Consider the following 18,943-nt stretch of genomic DNA (forward strand, 5'->3'; position numbering starts at 1 on the left):
TTTAATTAAACTATTTCCTCAGCTCAAATAAGTCACGAAAATGTCAGGACTTTGTGACACAACACTTTGTTAAAATAATGTTGCAGTACGTAACCATCGTGAAGCGCAAAGTTTACAGAAAATGATTGACAGGTGTAGATCAAAGACAAACATGCACATAACTCCACCTACTAATGAACTGAAAGGCAGCATGCTGCATCATCTCCTTCGCAGTTGGTCGATCTTGCGGTTTTTTCTCTAACCCAATTTGAATCAGGTTCCATAACTCCTGATGAATGTTCTTTGGAATGTCTTCTAATGGTGCTGGCTTGGTGGCAATCTATAAATAACACAGGCTCAGTGGGTTCCATATTAATTATCTAAACTATCTATATCTCTATCTATCTATCTCTCTTTCTCTATAAATATATATATATATCCAAATGTGAAAAATTGCCTCAATGTCTGGTAATCAATAGGTAAAAAATATGATTTACAACATGTTGCCATATCTTATTTAATTTTTTACCTATATATATATATATATATATATATATATATATATATATATAACACACTCGGAGGGTTCCGTATTCATTTTCTAAATATTTTGAATAATAAATGATCCCCTAACTCAAACATCTGTGCATCAAAGGACCCCATTGGAAATAAGCTTTTGAGCTTTCATGGGTGATCCTTGGTATTTATGTTTGTATGTATATTCTGAATAAACACGGCTTACTTGTGTGTCTCAATTAGGAAAAGAGCGAAAACTATGGAAGATACAAGTTATCCATTGATTTTTGACTCTTGATGTAGGAAATAATATAATTTTATATCTATCATCATCTGTAACTTTCGTAGTCAATATAGATCAGCAAAACTTTAACTTGGGTCGAAAATCCAGTGAACTGAGTGAGGAAGTTAAAAATCTAATCGTAACTCTAAGAGGCGAGAATCAAAAAACTTAGGAAATCGCTCGCCTGTTGAATATTAGTGAATCTACCCTTAGATTTGTTTGAAAGAAATTTATTCAATAGGGAAATGTGGAAAATTTACCATGAAATGGTAGACCTCGAAAGTTGTTGCACAATGATGAAAACTGAGTTATATGGGAGGTCAACAGACTCACAATTAAGTGATAGAGTGACTTAGATTTTCAGCATAACTACAATTTCAATAAAAAATTCAACTTGCTAAATATTTCAGCACATCTCAGACCTACAACATACTCACTGATCCGTTACCTCACACCCCAATACAGACCTACAACATACTCACTCTGATAAATATCTATTAAAATATTCTTTACCAAGAAATGTATGGCCGTCGCACTAGGGTACCGCTTCACCCATGGGGGGTCCCCACTAAGAATGTGAACCAGGACACATATGGCTGCCCAGAGGTCGGATTTGAAGGCGTGTCCACTGCTCTCGGCTTTCTCTGGACTGAAGTGAGTGGGTGTGCCCACAAGACTAGAGACTTTTGAGGTCTGCCTTCGAGCCACACCAAAGTCAGCTAGGACTATCTCTTTGCCATCTTCTCTCATGAGAATGTTGTCAGCTGTAAAAAAAAAAATCAATATTGAATGGCAGATCAATCAGGGGGCAGGTACAGTGTAAAAACAAAATCATTCTCTTAAACAAAAAAATCATAATTTTCATCAAGATTATTATGTATAGTTAAGAACATGTACTACTTTAATTTAGCATATAAATATCAAGATAATGGTTGAACTCCCGAAAAATGAATTATACAAGGTTTTTTTTTCTCCCAAAAAGAACCAAGAGGCCCATGGGCCACATTGGTCACCTAACCCTGCTGTTGTTCCGCTGTTGTAATATTTTTAAGGATTTTTTTTTTCCAATCTTCATTCCAATGAGAAATTTTTACCCCATATTGTGACCACAACCTCGCCCCAAAGGGTCATGACATAACCACGATACAAGGTCAAACATGTCACGAGGAATCTATACGCAAAATTTGAAAGTTCTACCTTAACAGTTCAGAAGATATTGCCTTAGTCATTTTTTTTCAAATAGGCCAAACTTCAAGGTCAAGGTTACAAGGTTAAAACCTTAGGTACCTTCACTCATTGAAACGTAAGCAGCTGTAAGTGAAGTACCACAAATATCGACTTATACCTAGCACTCAGGGCCATAACAGTGGGGGTTCTATATCATACCAACACCTGCTGTGACGCAGGACCTCAGATTTTAAGGTTATGTCCGAACGACCACTGAATCTTACTTCTAAATGCTGAGTGTTTGGTGAAGGAGCAATCACTACCTATTTTAGTGTCTTGAGTTTGATGCGGCCATGGCACGAGTGGGGCTCAAACTCACGACCTCCCGGTTACGAAGCGAATGCTCTACCACTGAGCTACTCACAAGGAATGCATACATCAAATATGAAAGATATATTGCTCACCATTTAAAAGTTATGAGCAAGGTTAAAGTTCTGAAATGAGTCAAACTCCAAGGTAAAGGTCACAAGGTCAAACATCATGACATTAAATAAAATTTCTTGCCATGAGGAATCCATAAACAAAAGTCCTACCTTAAATACTTCAGAGGATATTGTCTAGGTAAGGTTTTCTTAAAAAGTAGGTCAAAGTCCAAGGTCAAGATCACAAGATTGAAAAATTTAGTATCAAAAAAGGTCTAACCCCAAGAAATGCACATATGAAATATGAGAGTCCTATCATTCACCATTCAAAAGTTATGAGCAAGGTTAAAGTTTTGAGGTTTGGGTCAAATTCCAAGGTCAAGATCACAAGGTCAATCATGGCATCAAATGAAATTTCTTGCAATAAGGAATCTATATATATACAAAATACAAAAGCCCTACCTTTAAATATTTCAAAAGATGTAGCTTAATTAGGTTAAGTTTTCTTAAAAGTCCAAGGTTAAAAACTTTAGTACTAAAAGAAAGGTCTTATCCCAAGGAAAAGTGAGAGTCCTTTCACTCACTATTCAAAAGTTATGAGCAAGGCTCGAGTTTCTGAAATACAGACAGGACAAAACACTATGCCCACGACATTATTCACGGAGGCATAAATAGAACTGGGATCCACACAACTTGGGAATTTTATATGCATTTTGATATGATTTAGCGTGGCCTTGCTACTCTTAAAAAGAATTTGCTTTTATTAATTTTCCAAACATTCCAACATTAAGCTTTGATCTCCTATTGTGGTCCCACCCCAACCCCCAAGGACCCCAGCATTGAAAAACTTGAATTTGCACTACCTGCAGGTGCTTGTGTATTAGTAGGACTCATCATGGCACTATTGCTCTTAAAGGGACATGGACACAATTTCGGTGGGGAAAAAATTAGATGATGAATCAATATTGTAATATTCTAGTATCTGATATGTGTGAAACATAGCAAGAAACCTAACCTCAAAAGCTGATGCAAAGATGTATTTGAAACATCTTAATTCTTCGTGTTAACACATTATGTGTCTAAAAATTCATAATGGCACCAATGTTGATGGCTTTGGTGAAAAAAACTTTAAGAAATAAATTATTTCAGTTCTTTTTTCTTTCAAAATGCACCTAAATTGATTTATCATTAACCTAGTTGAAATGTTGAATGCTTTTGACATACTCTTAAAAACCTTGGTGTTCTCACACCCACATGCATAATGAAGCTTATTCAAATGTACATCTCCTTCGATATTTATGTTCGATTTGATTAAACATTTCAATACTACAGTATTATAGGAATAAAATGAAACAAAAATCTCTATTAAAACTACAGTTGTTGAAATAAAAATAAATTATATAGTTTCAAAATACAGCCAATCTGTTTGCACACTTTCCTTCCAAAATGAGCCGAGTGCAGACCATGTGACTATCTCATTTGCATACTACATATGCAGATGCTATTTTCCCAATCATTCTCTACTAATTCTGATGTACAAGAACGCTTTCTTACATTTTATGTCCTCATGAATGACTGCTTTTTTTTCCAGGTAAATCAGAACTTTTAACAGTTGATGAAACAACTGCAAAGCTTTTTTCTGACTCAGACGTCTCTTCAGGGTCTTCTGGGCTTTTATGATGTCAGTAAGATTTCCTCCTACAAAAGACATAAAATTTGACAATTACATATTCCATCAACTGATTGAATAACATTTGTATCTATATCAGTACATGTTGAAGATGACCCCCTTAAATGACTTTCAATTTTTTAAAGCACTGAAAGTTTATTTTGATTGTACAATAAATGCAACATCTTTTATATAAAAAAATATTGATGATCCAAAGCTATCAATCACAAATGTTTAACTATTTGAAGTTCTGGTTTTTGAAGTTCTGGTTTTTGAAGTTGGTTGTTTTTTTTTTTTTTACAATAAAGTACATTTTTGAACTATTATCCCTTCTGCTAGTATAGAGAGCTTAGTAAAATCTAACTCAATTACAGCATTATTATATAATTATATGTACATTGTATATCATATAATTATATGTACATTGTATATCATATAATTATATGTACATTGTATATTATATAATTATATGTACATTGTATATCATATAATTATATGTACATTGTATATCATATAATTATATGTACATTGTATGTACCTATCACAGAAAAATCTAGAAATAGAAACCATGTTCTCTAATGCGTTCAATATTTTCTAAATGAAAAACAATAATAACGATAAGTGGTACTTTCAGTGAAATATCTAGAAAGCTGACCCGTCAAAAAGGGCCCCACTAAGGTGCCTGACGGACAAACAGATGAAAATATTTAATCTTCCCAAGGAAACTTAAGTTATCATGTGTCAAGATGTAGGGTTGACAGACAGACAAAAATCGAAAGGGGACTTCCTTTGCCTAATGGAGAATTATGTACAAAATTTACAAGAATCTTTTAATGTAAGCGCAAGACTTGGTTATTCCATGCTACAATCTTATTTCAAAATTTAAAAAAAAATTGAAGTCCCATAACTCTGCTGTAACAACAAAGATGACAAGATCTGAAAATCACAAGGATTCTTCATCTTCCTAATCCGAGTATTAGCTTTGAATTCTATGTCCTCAATTTACTGCATGCCATAGAAAGAGCTATATAGTGAAAAATTCCAAGTCCCATAACTCTGTAACCACAAAGCCAATAACTCTGAAAATTGAAAGGGGGTCTTCATTAACGAAATCTGCGTACTGTAAATTCCTAAATATATGAGAGGAATTTATTATCGCACAATTTCGCTAGAAGCATCACTCGCGAATTATAATTGCTCGCTTTTATTTTAATATTGCTATAAATATATGAAAAGACTGTTGATCAACAGAGCACTCGTGAATTTATCTTCTCGCGATTTAAAGTAAACAAGTCATTTCGCGATTATAAATACTCGCGTAAAATAAGAAATCTACAGTATTATGCATAAAATTCATGAAACTCTTTCCATGAAAACTTAAGGTAATGTGTGCCATTGAAAGTGTTGACAGACGGGCACAGTGATTACTGTAGGGCACCTGTCATATGGCGGGGCCCTAAAAGACAAAGAGCAAATTAATGATAAAAAAGTTTAGCATCTGATGTCACGTTACAAGACATGGTACAGAAGTCACTGATATTATCTTGGTTTCTCATACAAGAAATAATGATGCTTGAAGAGAGAAATAACAAGTGATCTAGAAGATAATTCTAAAACTCTAATACGAATCCTACCAGAAATGAATTCCGAAATGATGTAAATCTTCTCCTTTCTGCGAAGTGCTCCGTGGAATTTGACGATGTTTTGATGCTCCAGATCGGACCAGATCTTGATTTCGTCCTCCCGGTACTTGGAAATGTGAATCTGTGACACAATTATCAATATTATTCAGTACCTAAGTAAATGTGAAATGTGAATCTGTGACACAATTATCAATATTATTCAGTATCTATGTAAATGTGAAATGTGAATCTGTGACACGATTATCAATATTATTCAGTACCTATGTAAATGTGAATCTGTGACACAATTATCGATATTATTCAGTACCTATGTAAATGTGAATCTGTGACACAATTATCAATATTATTCAGTACCTATGTAAATGTGAATCTGTGACACAATTATCAATATTATTCAGTACCTATGTAAATGTGAAATGTGAATCTGTGACACAATTATCAATATTATTCAGTATCTATGTAAATGTGAATCTGTGACACAATTATCAATATTATTCAGTACCTATGTAAATGTGAATCTGTGACACAATTATCGATATCATTCAGTACCTATGTAAATGTGAAATGTGAATCTGTGACACAATTATCAATATTATTCAGTATCTATGTAAATGTGAATCTGTGACACAATTATCAATATTATTCAGTACCTATGTAAATGTGAATCTGTGACACAATTATCGATATTATTCAGTACCTATGTAAATGTGAATCTGTGACACAATTATCGATATCATTCAGTACCTATGTAAATGTGAAATGTGAATCTGTGACACAATTATCAATATTATTCAGTATCTATGTAAATGTGAATCTGTGACACAATTATCAATATTATTCAGTACCTATTTAAATGTGAATCTGTGACACAATTATCGATATTATTCAGTACCTATGTAAATGTGAATCTGTGACACAATTATCAATATTATTCAGTACCTATGTAAATGTGAAATGTGAATCTGTGACACAATTATCAATATTATTCAGTATCTATGTAAATGTGAATCTGTGACACAATTATCAATATTATTCAGTACCTATGTAAATGTGAAATGTGACACAGTATTATCAATATTATTCAGTACCTATGTAAATGTGAATCTGTGACACAATTATCGATATTTTTCAGTATCTATGTAAATGAATGTATATGGGTACGTCTTTTACAAAAACGATAAAATCCAACTCAAGAAATGTATAATCTTGCTCAAAATCAAGAAAGAGAAGAACTCTTCGGTTGTACAACCTTGCTTCTGATCCTTTAGTATATACCATATATGCAGAATATTTAACGAGAATTTAATTTTGGCTTTATTAGTGACATTGTTGAGATCGCTAAAATTGAATATAGCTAATATTTATTCCATATCTTTTTTTTAAATTCTGAAGTCGGTAAAATTAGCTAAATATATACCCATAATTTATGGACAAATCGCTAAATTTCTGTCTCACTAAAAATACTACTTATACGGTATTACACAAAATAAAAATGTTCAAATCAAAGATTTCCTAAAACTTATAAATGTCTTTAAATTTCTACATGTGGTATAAAATTGATCCAATTGCATGCATTGACAAAATCAATCACAAGCTATAATACATTTACAGCTGAGATTTAACCTCTAACCTTTTTTATACAGAACTGGTACTCTGTATTATAGTCACTGGCCAGGTGACAATTCCCAAACATTCCTCTCCCAAGGTGCACGAGTCGTACCCATTGGAAATCCTTCTGATAACGATGACCCATGATAATCAACTTTCCCTGTAATTAAATTGCTCACTTTGTAAATACACTAGCTGTCACACAATCCTCAACGATAAGGTCAAGCTAATTATGTTCATACCCAAGCAGGCAGCAGAGAAACTCTTGATGGGCTGTTTACAATGCATATCTATCATCTCAAATGTTCCCAGTGTTAAAATCTTGTGTGTATTTTTATCACCTCAAATGTTCCACATGATAAAAATCTTTTCGTTTTTTATCATTTCAATTTTCCACATGTCAAAAATCTTGTGTGTATTTTATTACCTCAAATGTTTCACGTGTTAAAATTATTTGGGTATTTTATTATCTCAAATGTTCAACATGTTAAAAATCTTGATGTAAAACAATAAAAATATAACTGATCATTCAATGTAGATAGCCAACATTTTGACTTTCTGAATGCATGAATAAAAGCAATATTTTAGCCTTAAATCTGTGTTATGTAAACAAAGACTTGAGTCTTTTTATGAATACAAACAAACCAGTGAAACGTTAATTTTGTAATATAAAGCATCTTAATTTTGCATACTAAAGAAGATTCCACTAGGACACCGTACGAAAGAACAAACGCAAGCGCTAATATGACAAGTACATAAATAGTGTGATTCAGCGCCAAACTGACCCCGAAATGGACAGCGGGACAAGCACCAGACAACTGAGAGGTCACCGTGTTCTATTGGTTGGACTAACAGAAAGCTGTTTTTCTTACTTTACAGTCAGGGTAGATAACACCTTCCTCCTTGACACTCTTCTGCAGCAGTTTGCCGAATGTTTTGTACTGTTGTCGGAGGTCCTCCCAGTACTTGATAACCTCCAATAAAACATCTCTGTAACCATACACTACCTCCCCTGTAAACACAAAACAATGTTGTCAGTATCTGAAAACCTTTCGGTGTTTTCCCACTTATTTCCAAGATGTTGGATATTTTTAAAGAATATTAAAGCCCCTTGTTTCTCATGTCCCAGTAATCTGAGATTCAGGGGCATCTAAAATATTTGGTCTGTTTGTCTGCAAAAATTTAACCTTAGCCATAACTTTTGAATGGATGATGATAGGGATTTCATATTTCACATGTGTATTCTTTGTGACAAGACATTTCTTTTGGATTTTCTACTTTGACCTTGGAGTTTGACCTACGCTACTATTGAAAAATTCATTAAACTTGGTCATAGCTTTTGAGCAGTTAGTGCTAGGGCTTTCATATTTCACAAGTGTATTCTCAAAAATACAATCACCCTTGGATGACAAAGTAATTTTGAATAAACAAACCATAATCATGTGACAAGTCCTTTCTTTTGGTACCAAAATGTTGACCTCCTGACCTTGAAGTAATGGCCGAGTTTTAAATTTTCAGAAGTAGGCCATACTTTTAGAAATTTAAACCTCGGCCACTATGTTTGACTGCTTAGAGATAGGGCCTACATATTTCACATACATATTCCAAGTAGGATCTTTCTCCGGGTACAAAATTTACTTTGCAGCCATACAGGAGCATAAATGTTTTACAAACACATCTTGTCATATCCTAAAATGAAATTATTCCTCACTATCAAAAATACAATCACCCTTGGACGACAAAGTAATTTTGAATAAACAAATCATAATCATAAAGAACCACTAATAGTAATTTCGCTTTTGCCTTCTAATCATTAGAGAAACCTAACACCTATCCCTGGGGACCTCTAATCATTAGAGAAACCTCTCACCTATCCCTGGGGACCTCTAATCATTAGAGAAACCTCACACCTATCCCTGGGGACCTCTAATCATTAGAGAAACCTCACACCTATCCCTGGGGACCTCTAATCATTAGAGAAACCTCACACCTATCCCTGGGGACCTCTAATCATTAGAGAAACCTCACACCTATCCCTGGGGACCTCTAATCATTAGAGAAACCTCTCACCTATCCCTGGCGGTCCTGTGGGTCTCTCTTTCAGAGAGTGGAACTCAATACCGGTAGGCCAAGGATGACTTCCCTCATTGATGCTCTTCAATTGATTGCCGTAGGTTTTATCTAGAGAGAAAGGTTCTGAAGAAATCGAGGACTGAGATTCACTTTCAGAGGGGTATTCTTTCTCCACAGCAACAGCAGAAATATCGGGGAAAGCATCAGACTCAACATCAAGAATTTTATTTGCAGATTGTTCTTTGAAGGACACTTTGCGGACCAATTTTCCCTCTACAGGTGGCCTGGTCTGTGCATTTGTTCTTGGTATAGTAAATGACGGCGGTGGCCTGGTCTGTTCATTTGTTCTTGGTATAGTAAATGATGGCGGTGGCCTGGTCTGTTCATTTGTTCTTGGTATAGTAAATGATGGCGGGGGTCTTGTTACCAGGGGGGAGGATGGGTGTGTTATTATTCTATCCACAGATCCAAATCGAAGAAGAGGCTTCTTTGGTCTTGGCTTTGGTGTACGAAAATTTTGTCTTGACATCTCTACGATGGTTCCATCCTCCAATTTCTTTACAATGGGTTCCGACCTGGATGTCCTCTCCGGAGGCGGTGGTTCATATTTTTCTGGCAAGTTCAGGCTTCTATCCGATTGGTCTTCGTGAATGATGGTTAGTGATGGCATGTATGCTGTGCTGAGGCGTTTTGGGACCGGTGGTGGATTAACTGGACTCCCTGTTCCATATCCTACCATATTTGGATTTATGCTAATTAAACTTGTCATGGAAAAATAGTTTTCTCCTCCATCCTCCAATTTGGTCTCGGAAATCTCTTTTTTACTTTGGATGTATCCCCCCATGTACTTCTTCAGCTTTCTCCATATCTTGTCTTCTTTGGTGAAGATCAGCATGGGATCCTCGTTGATCAGAAACGAGATCTTCCGACAGACCAGCACGGGACAACTGGTACTGCTGTCGCTGGCCCTACAGAGGAGCACGTGCTGCTGAACTAGACGAAAGAGCTGAGTGCAAAGGGTACATTTCTGGACCTCGCTGCTATAACTGCTGTTACAATTGCCGAAGTGAGAGGTCAAAGCTGTCAAGCAGGAACATATCTGACAAAGTTCAAGGTCATTATCGGACTGCTTTCGTAGACAGAGCACTAGGCATGGATTGATGTCCTCGATGAAACCCTTGATATCTATCATTAAATCTGGAGGAATATTCTGTAGGGTAAAAATAACAAAAGAAAAATGAAAATAGTAGGTGAAGTTTTAAGCAATATCAGGTGCGTCACTTTGGTGTCAGAAATTTTTGACATTTTTTTTGAAATTTTTTCCCTAAATGTCTGTCATAGGCTCTAAGAAGGCTTGATCGCAAAAATTACTTGCAGGGAACCAGTTTATCACAGGTGAATCGCAAAATAAAGTAGCCGCAAATAAAGGTTAGGTTTACAGTAATTATTTCTACAATAGAGTGTTATAAGTTACACTATGTGGTGATAGTAACACCTTAGCTGGTTACCTGATCCAGATTAAGCAACAGTCCCAGAAAATCGGACAATTGAGCCTGTCCATTTCGTAGCTGACCGTGTGTTTTCCTGCGGTACTTATAGTTCTGATCCACTTCCTGGTTCGTCGAGTTTATTCCCTTAGATCTCGTGAACAGGTCCCTGCTTGGTCCTCTGCCGTTGAGTGGTGGGTCCTCCTAAATAAAAGGCATAAAACGCCCAATGTACATATCCGTGTACACATACAGGAGTATGAAATCAATGTACATATCTGTGTACACGTACAGGAGCACGAAATCAATGTACATATCTGTGTACATGTACAGGAGTATGAAATCAATGTACTGTACATATCTGTGTACACGTACAGGAGTACGAAATCACATATCCGTGTACACGTACAGGAGTACGAAATCACTTGTTAAAAATATTTCTTATTTCACAAAAGTATATTTTAGAAAATTTCAATGCCGACAAAAGCTGATAATACTCTATCATTCTTATTCATAATTTGTTCCCTTTCCTTGTCATCCATTTCCATGAAATGTTCACTTCCTCAGAGTGAGCACACATCTCCCTCAGATTTTGATTTCCTCAGAATGAGCACATACTGTAAATGTATTACATTTGGCTGTGTATTCTATTTAGCGCCTTTGGCGGAACGCAGCTTCCGCTAAATCAAGTACATCGCTAAATGCCATCCGTAAATCTAGATGTTTAAAGTAATTCAGGAATGCGCTAAATCAAATATACGCTAACTTGTTGAAAAAACGATTTCCGCCAAATATCGTATACGCCAAATATAATACGTTTACAGTATCTCCCCCAAATTTCCTCAGAATGAGTACATATCTCCCCCTAATTTCCCACAAACCTTTTCATCTCGGTCTTTTTCATCATCATAATTCCTATTTTCTTTTTCACTCAGATCATCCCCATTGGATTTCTGTTAAACAAATACTTGCATGAATAAAAATACTCAAAATAGAAATACTCACACAGAAAATAGTCCCACAATTAGAAATACTCACACAGAAATAGTCCCACAATTAGAAATACTCACACAGAAATAGTCCCACAAATAGAAATATTCACACAGAAATAGTCCCACAAATAGAAATATTCACACAGAAATAGTTCCACAAATAGAAATACTCACACAGAAATAGTCCCACAAATAGAAATACACAGAAATAGTCCCACAAATAGAAATATTCACACAGAAATAGTCCCACAAATAGAAATACTCACACAGAAATAGTCCCACAAATAGAAATACACAGAAATAGTCCCACAAATAGAAATATTCACACAGAAATAGTCCCACAAATAGAAATATTCACACAGAAATAGTCCCACAAATAGAAATACTCACACAGAAATAGTCCCACAAATAGAAATATACAGAAATAGTCCCACAAATAGAAATACTCACACAGAAATAGTCCCACAAATAGAAATACACAGAAATAGTCCCACAAATAGAAATAGTCCCACAAACAGAAATACTCAAATAGAAATTCTCACACAGAAATAGTCCCACAAATAGAAATAATAGAAATACACACACAGAAATAGTCCCACAAATAGAAATACTCACACAGAAAAAGTCCCACAATTAGAAATATTCACACAGAAATAGTCCCACAAATAGAAATATTCACACAGAAATAGTCCCACAAATAGAAATACTCACACAGAAATAGTCCCACAAATAGAAATACACAGAAATAGTCCCACAAATAGAAATATTCACACAGAAATAGTCCCACAAATAGAAATATTCACACAGAAATAGTCCCACAAATAGAAATACTCACACAGAAATAGTCCCACAAATAGAAATACACAGAAATAGTCCCACAAATAGAAATACTCACACAGAAATAGTCCCACAAATAGAAATACACAGAAATAGTCCCACAAATAGAAATACTCACACAGAAATAGTCCCACAAATAGAAATACACAGAAATAGTCCCACAAATAGAAATAGTCCCACAAATAGAAATACTCAAATAGAAATTCTCACACAGAAATAGTCCCACAAATAGAAATAATAGAAATACACACACAGAAATAGTCCCACAAATAGAAATACTCACACAGAAAAAGTCCCACAAATAGAAATACTCACACAGAAATAGTCCCACAAATAGAAATACACAGAAATAGTCCCACAAATAGAAATACTCACACAGAAATAGTCCCACAAATAGAAATACTCACACAGAAATAGTCCCACAAATAGAAATACACAGAAATAGTCCCACAAATAGAAATACTCACACAGAAATAGTCCCACAAATAGAAATATTCACACAAAATATTTCATTTAGCTGTATTGCAATTTATATTTCCAGCCATCTAGTTACTATTAATCAAAACGAAATAGATGGAATCAATTTCTAAATCTGTGGTAAAATAATACAATGTTCGTTTCAAAACAAAACATGTAATAGGCGTAAAATACTGTATATTGGGAAATATTCGCCCCATTTTATTTTTGTCCCATTTGCTCTCGTTGTCACCGGGCGAATTTAAGAGAAAGTGTTTTCTCTCATTTATCACAACTATGTCTGGGCAAATTTAAAACAGGGTGAAACTGTCTGCAAGTGTAGAAATAGGGCGAAAATAAAACAGGGCGAAAATAACACGGGGCGAAAATAACTCTTTATATAGAACCATATAACCACAAAAACAGCATTTTTTTGCGAAGTACTATCATCCAACTGGCAAGTACAATTGTAGTAAACTTGACCTCCACATAAGTCCATGACCTTTAACCTTTAGCCACATAGCTATGACCATTCAATTCACTGTGCATGAAGTTTTTAACTTATATAGTTTGAAAATTATGACTATCGTTAATCTTGTGGTCAAAGTCAGAAAGACTGACCAAATTAAATACCTCCACCTCCCGCCCATCCTGATACTTAATCTAAAAGACGACAAAATTACATAAAAAAAACTAACCCTGCCTCCATAGGCATTGTTATTATTTCCGTCACTGTCCATGGGTTCAATCCATTGAGATTTATCTCCCCTTCTGGCGGTCAAAGCGAGAATCCGGCCATCAGTGGCGCTACATACACTTACATCAGGCTCATTCCCTGTTCTCTGTGACCTTTTCTTCCTTTGTACTATTAAAAAAAATAAAGAATCATGAGTACATTATAAGGATTATATAGGGATTATTTATGGGATTATATATGGGATTATACATGGGATTATATAAGGGATTATACATGGGATTGTATAGGGATCATATATGGGATTATATAGGAATTATATAGGGATTAAGCCAAAGATAATTCTGACATTTACATACCTCTTACTGATGTGTGTGCAGCCTGATATTTCATGCACATATGTCGATTGTCTGCCATTGTCTTGGGTATCCAGGCAGATAGCATTATTTCCAATCCACCGATGAAATTCTGAATTTCTTTGAATTTGTTTTCTGTAAACATTAAAACAGAAAACAAGATGTAAATGACAGAATATTTATCTTATTTTACACTATGTATTGGAATATTTACATACACTACGTATTGGAATATTTACATACACTACGTATTGGAATATTTACATACACTACGTATTGGAATACTTATATACACTACGTATTGGAATATTTACATACACTACGTATTGGAATACTTACATACACTACGTATTGGAATATTTACATACACTACGTATTGGAATACTTACATACACTACGTATTGGAATATTTACATACACTACGTATTGGAATATTTATATACACTATGTATTGGAATACTTACATACATTACGTATTGGAATACTTACATACATTACGTATTGGAATACTTATATACACTACGTATTGGAATATTTATATACACTACGTATTGGAATATTTATATACACTAGGTATTGGAATACTTATATACATTACGTATTGGAATATTTACATACACTATGTATTGGAATACTTACATACACTACGTATTGGAATATTTACATACACTACGTATTGGAATACTTACATACACTACGTATTGGAATATTTATATACATTACGTATTGGAATACTTATATTTCATAATATGAGTACATTGCTAGAGAATGGCTTTAGACATAATACATTAAGGAGTGATTTCAAACAGACTCCCTGCAATGGAAACAAGATAGGGTGAGCCTGTTTGAAATCTCCTTCCCCTTACAGCTGGTACTCTTGGAATTTTATATCATCAAAAGAACATCCTATACTTGTTCCTATTTCCCCTGCCAGCCTCCCCGATTCATCCTATACTTGTTCCTATTTCCCCTGCCAGCCTCCCCGATTCATCCTATACTTGTTCCTATTTCCCCTGCCAGCCTCCCCGATTCATCCTATACTTGTTCCTATTTCCCCTGCCAGCCTCCCCGATTCATCCTATACTTGTTCCCATTTCCCCTGCCAGCCTCCCCGATTCATCCTATACTTGTTACTATTTCCCCTGCCAGCCTCCCCGATTCATCCTATACTTGTTCCTATTTCCCTGCTAGCCTCCCCGATTCATCCTATACTTGTTCCTATTTCCCCTGCCAGCCTCCCCGATTCATCCTATACTTGTTCCTATTTCCCTGCTAGCCTCCCCGATTCATCCTATACTTGTTCCTATTTCCCCTGCCAGCCTCCCCGATTCATCCTATACTTGTTCCTATTTCCCTGCTAGCCTCCCCGATTCATCCTATACTTGTTCCTATTTCCCCTGCCAGCCTCCCCGATTCATCGGAGGTATAAAATATTAAAGTTGAAGCCTAAGTATCTAATCATTAATCTGTACCCCCCCCCCCCCCCCCCCCCCCCCCATTAAATTCATTGTTTTCTTTTCCCTTCGATTCCGTATCATCTATAAATTCAAATTACATGCACACCTGCTAGCTCTATGTTTTCCTGAAGATCAGTCATCCACTTTGTAAGACTTCCTCCGAGCCTGTCGACATTTACCTCGCTGTCACTATCTATGTCTCCTTTCTCTGCAGACCATTCTGTTTCCTGTTTCCTGCAGACTTCCTTATTCACTTTCAATCCTTCTCGCATTTCTTTTATTTCTTTGGTTTCGTAAATTGTGTCTCTTTGGATCAGGTTCTTCTCGTCCGTTTTCAATTCTACAATTATTACCATTCAGTGTAATCTTGATGAGAATGCAGTGAGAGGATTGACAAGTAAAATAAAACAGTTCTAGTGTAGCATCACGAGCAGTCAACTCATTATCAAACTATGTATGTTTAGAAACAAGCAAGATCTTTATAAATACCCACTTTTATAAATGTAAGTCATTTTAAAAAATTTTCAAGCGAATTTACGTCTTTAATTTATCAAAGTAACAAATCCTCATTTATAATCAATGTAAATTCTTTGAATTATTATATTTTATTAATGTAGCAGAAAAAAATTTCTTTTCATTACTTCTAATGAATGGGCATTCTGTTGACAGAGTTGTGTCCCTTAAAGAGGGGAGGGATGCAAGGCTCAACAACTCCCCCACCAGGTTTCCCAAATCCCCCATGTGTTCCTCAGCACTCCTGCTAAAATCACGCAACAATATAGAACTATCGTAACTCAATCTGTAATCATGTAACAATTATATAGAACTATCGTAATTCAATCTGTAATCACGTAACAATTATATAAAACTATCGTAATTCAATCTGTAATCACGTAACAATTATATAGAACTATCATAATTCAATCTGTAATCATGTAACAATATAGAACTATGGAATTCAATCTGTAATCACATAACAATATAGAACTATCGTAATTCAATCTGTAATCACATAACAATATAGAACAATTGTAATTCAATCTGTAATCACGTAACAATTATATAGAACTATCGTAATTCAATCTGTAATTACGTAACAATTATATAGAACTATCGTAATTCAATCTGTAATCACGTAACAATTATATAGAACTACTGCAATTCAATCTGTAATCACGTAACAATTATATAAAACTAACTCAATCTGTAATCACGTAACAATTATATAGAACTATTGTAATTCAATCTGTAATCATGTAACAATTATATAGAACTATTGTAATTCAATCTGTAATCATGTAACAATTATATAAAACTATTGTAATTCAATCTGTAATCACGTAACAATTATATAGAACTATCGTAACTCAATCTGTAATCATGTAACAATTATATAGAACTATCGTAACTCAATCTGTAATCACGTAACAATATAGAACTATTGTAATTCAATCTGTAATCACGTAACAATTATATAGAACTATCGTAATTCAATCTGTAATCACGTAACAATTATATAGAACTATCGTAATTCAATCTGTAATTACGTAACAATTATATAGAACTATCGTAATTCAATCTGTAATCACGTAACAATTATATAGTACTACTGCAATTCAATCTGTAATCACGTAACAATTATATAAAACTATCGTAATTCAATCTGTAATCACATAACAATATAAAACTATTGTAATTCAATCTGTAATCACGTAACAATTATATAGAACTATTGTAATTCAATCTGTAATCACGTAACAATATAGAACTATTGTAATTCAATCTGTAATCACATAACAATTATATAGAACTATCGTAATTCAATCTGTAATCACGTAACAATTATATAGAACTATCGTAATTCAATCTGTAATTACGTAACAATTATATAGAACTATCGTAATTCAATCTGTAATCACGTAACAATTATATAGTACTACTGCAATTCAATCTGTAATCACGTAACAATTATATAAAACTATCGTAATTCAATCTGTAATCACATAACAATATAAAACTATTGTAATTCAATCTGTAATCACGTAACAATTATATAGAACTATTGTAATTCAATCTGTAATCACGTAACAATATAGAACTATTGTAATTCAATCTGAAATCATCGTAACAATTATATAGAACTATTGTAATTCAATCTGTAATCACGTAACAATTATATAGAACTATTGCAATTCAATCTGTAATCATGTAACAATTATATAGAACTATCGTAATTCAATCTGTAATCACCGTAACAATTATACAGAACTATCATAATTCAATCTGTAATCACGTAACAATTATATAGAACTATCGTAATTCAATCTGTAATCATGTAACAATATAGAACTATCGTAATTCAATCTGTAATCACGTAACAATATAGAACTATCGTAACTCAATCTGTAATCACGTAACAATTATATAGAACTATTGTAATTCAATCTGTAATCACGTAACAATATAGAACTATTGTAATTCAATCTGAAATCACCGTAACAATTATATAGAACTATTGTAATTCAATCTGTAATCACGTAACAATTATATAGAACTATTGTAATTCAATCTGTAATCACGTAACAATATAAAACTATTGTAATTCAATCTGAAATCACCGTAACAATTATATAGAACTATTGTAATTCAATCTGTAATCACGTAACAATTATATAGAACTATTGTAATTCAATCTGTAATCACGTAACAATTATATAGAACTATTGCAATTCAATCTGTAATCACGTAACAATTATATAGAACTATCGTAATTCAATCTGTAATCACGTAACAATTATACAGAACTATCATAATTCAATCTGTAATCACGTAACAATTATATAGAACTATCGTAATTCAATCTGTAATCATGTAACAATATAGAACTATCGTAACTCAATCTGTAATCACGTAACAATTATATAGAACTATTGTAATTCAATCTGTAATCACGTAACAATTATATAGATCTATCGTAATTCAATCTGTAATCACGTAACAATTATATAGAACTATCGTAATTCAATCTGTAATCACGTAACAATTATATAGAACTATTGTAATTCAATCTGTAATCACGTAACAATTATATAGAACAATTGTAATTCAATCTGTAATCACGTAAAAATATAGAACTACCGCAATTCAATCCAAAATTACATAACAATATAGAACTATCGTAATTCAATCTGTAATCATGTAACAATATAGAACTATCGTAATTCAATCTGTCAATCTCTAAAGAAATGTATTGATTCCGCTTTCCATGATTTCTGAATTTTAAGCATTAATTATTAATATAAGA

The 18,943-nt window shown here is 33.9% G+C and overlaps 1 protein-coding gene across 2 annotated transcripts in view; it reads right to left on the minus strand.

The window, feature by feature from the left end:
* The window catches only part of LOC125666576 (uncharacterized), a 55,873-nt gene that overhangs the window by 10,792 nt on the left and 26,138 nt on the right, over positions 1 to 18,943 (minus strand). The window contains exons 6-18 of one of the 2 annotated variants that reach the window (XM_048899757.2): positions 16,281 to 16,396; positions 15,746 to 15,979; positions 14,186 to 14,317; positions 13,831 to 13,997; positions 11,729 to 11,800; positions 10,869 to 11,051; positions 9,358 to 10,570; positions 8,160 to 8,299; positions 7,310 to 7,447; positions 5,671 to 5,800; positions 3,922 to 4,065; positions 1,292 to 1,542; positions 172 to 319 (exon numbers count right to left, since the gene is read on the minus strand). In XM_048899757.2, the coding sequence (XP_048755714.2) occupies positions 172 to 319; positions 1,292 to 1,542; positions 3,922 to 4,065; positions 5,671 to 5,800; positions 7,310 to 7,447; positions 8,160 to 8,299; positions 9,358 to 10,570; positions 10,869 to 11,051; positions 11,729 to 11,800; positions 13,831 to 13,997; positions 14,186 to 14,317; positions 15,746 to 15,979; positions 16,281 to 16,396 (3,068 nt within the window). Of the gene's footprint in view, positions 1 to 171; positions 320 to 1,291; positions 1,543 to 3,921; positions 4,066 to 5,670; positions 5,801 to 7,309; positions 7,448 to 8,159; positions 8,300 to 9,357; positions 10,571 to 10,868; positions 11,052 to 11,728; positions 11,801 to 13,830; positions 13,998 to 14,185; positions 14,318 to 15,745; positions 15,980 to 16,280; positions 16,400 to 18,943 lie in introns of both variants that reach the window. The other variant, XM_048899756.2, reaches the window with a different exon arrangement.

Source organism: Ostrea edulis, chromosome 10 (genome assembly GCF_947568905.1).
Source record: "Ostrea edulis chromosome 10, xbOstEdul1.1, whole genome shotgun sequence".
Taxonomy (NCBI): Eukaryota; Metazoa; Mollusca; class Bivalvia; order Ostreida; family Ostreidae; genus Ostrea; species Ostrea edulis.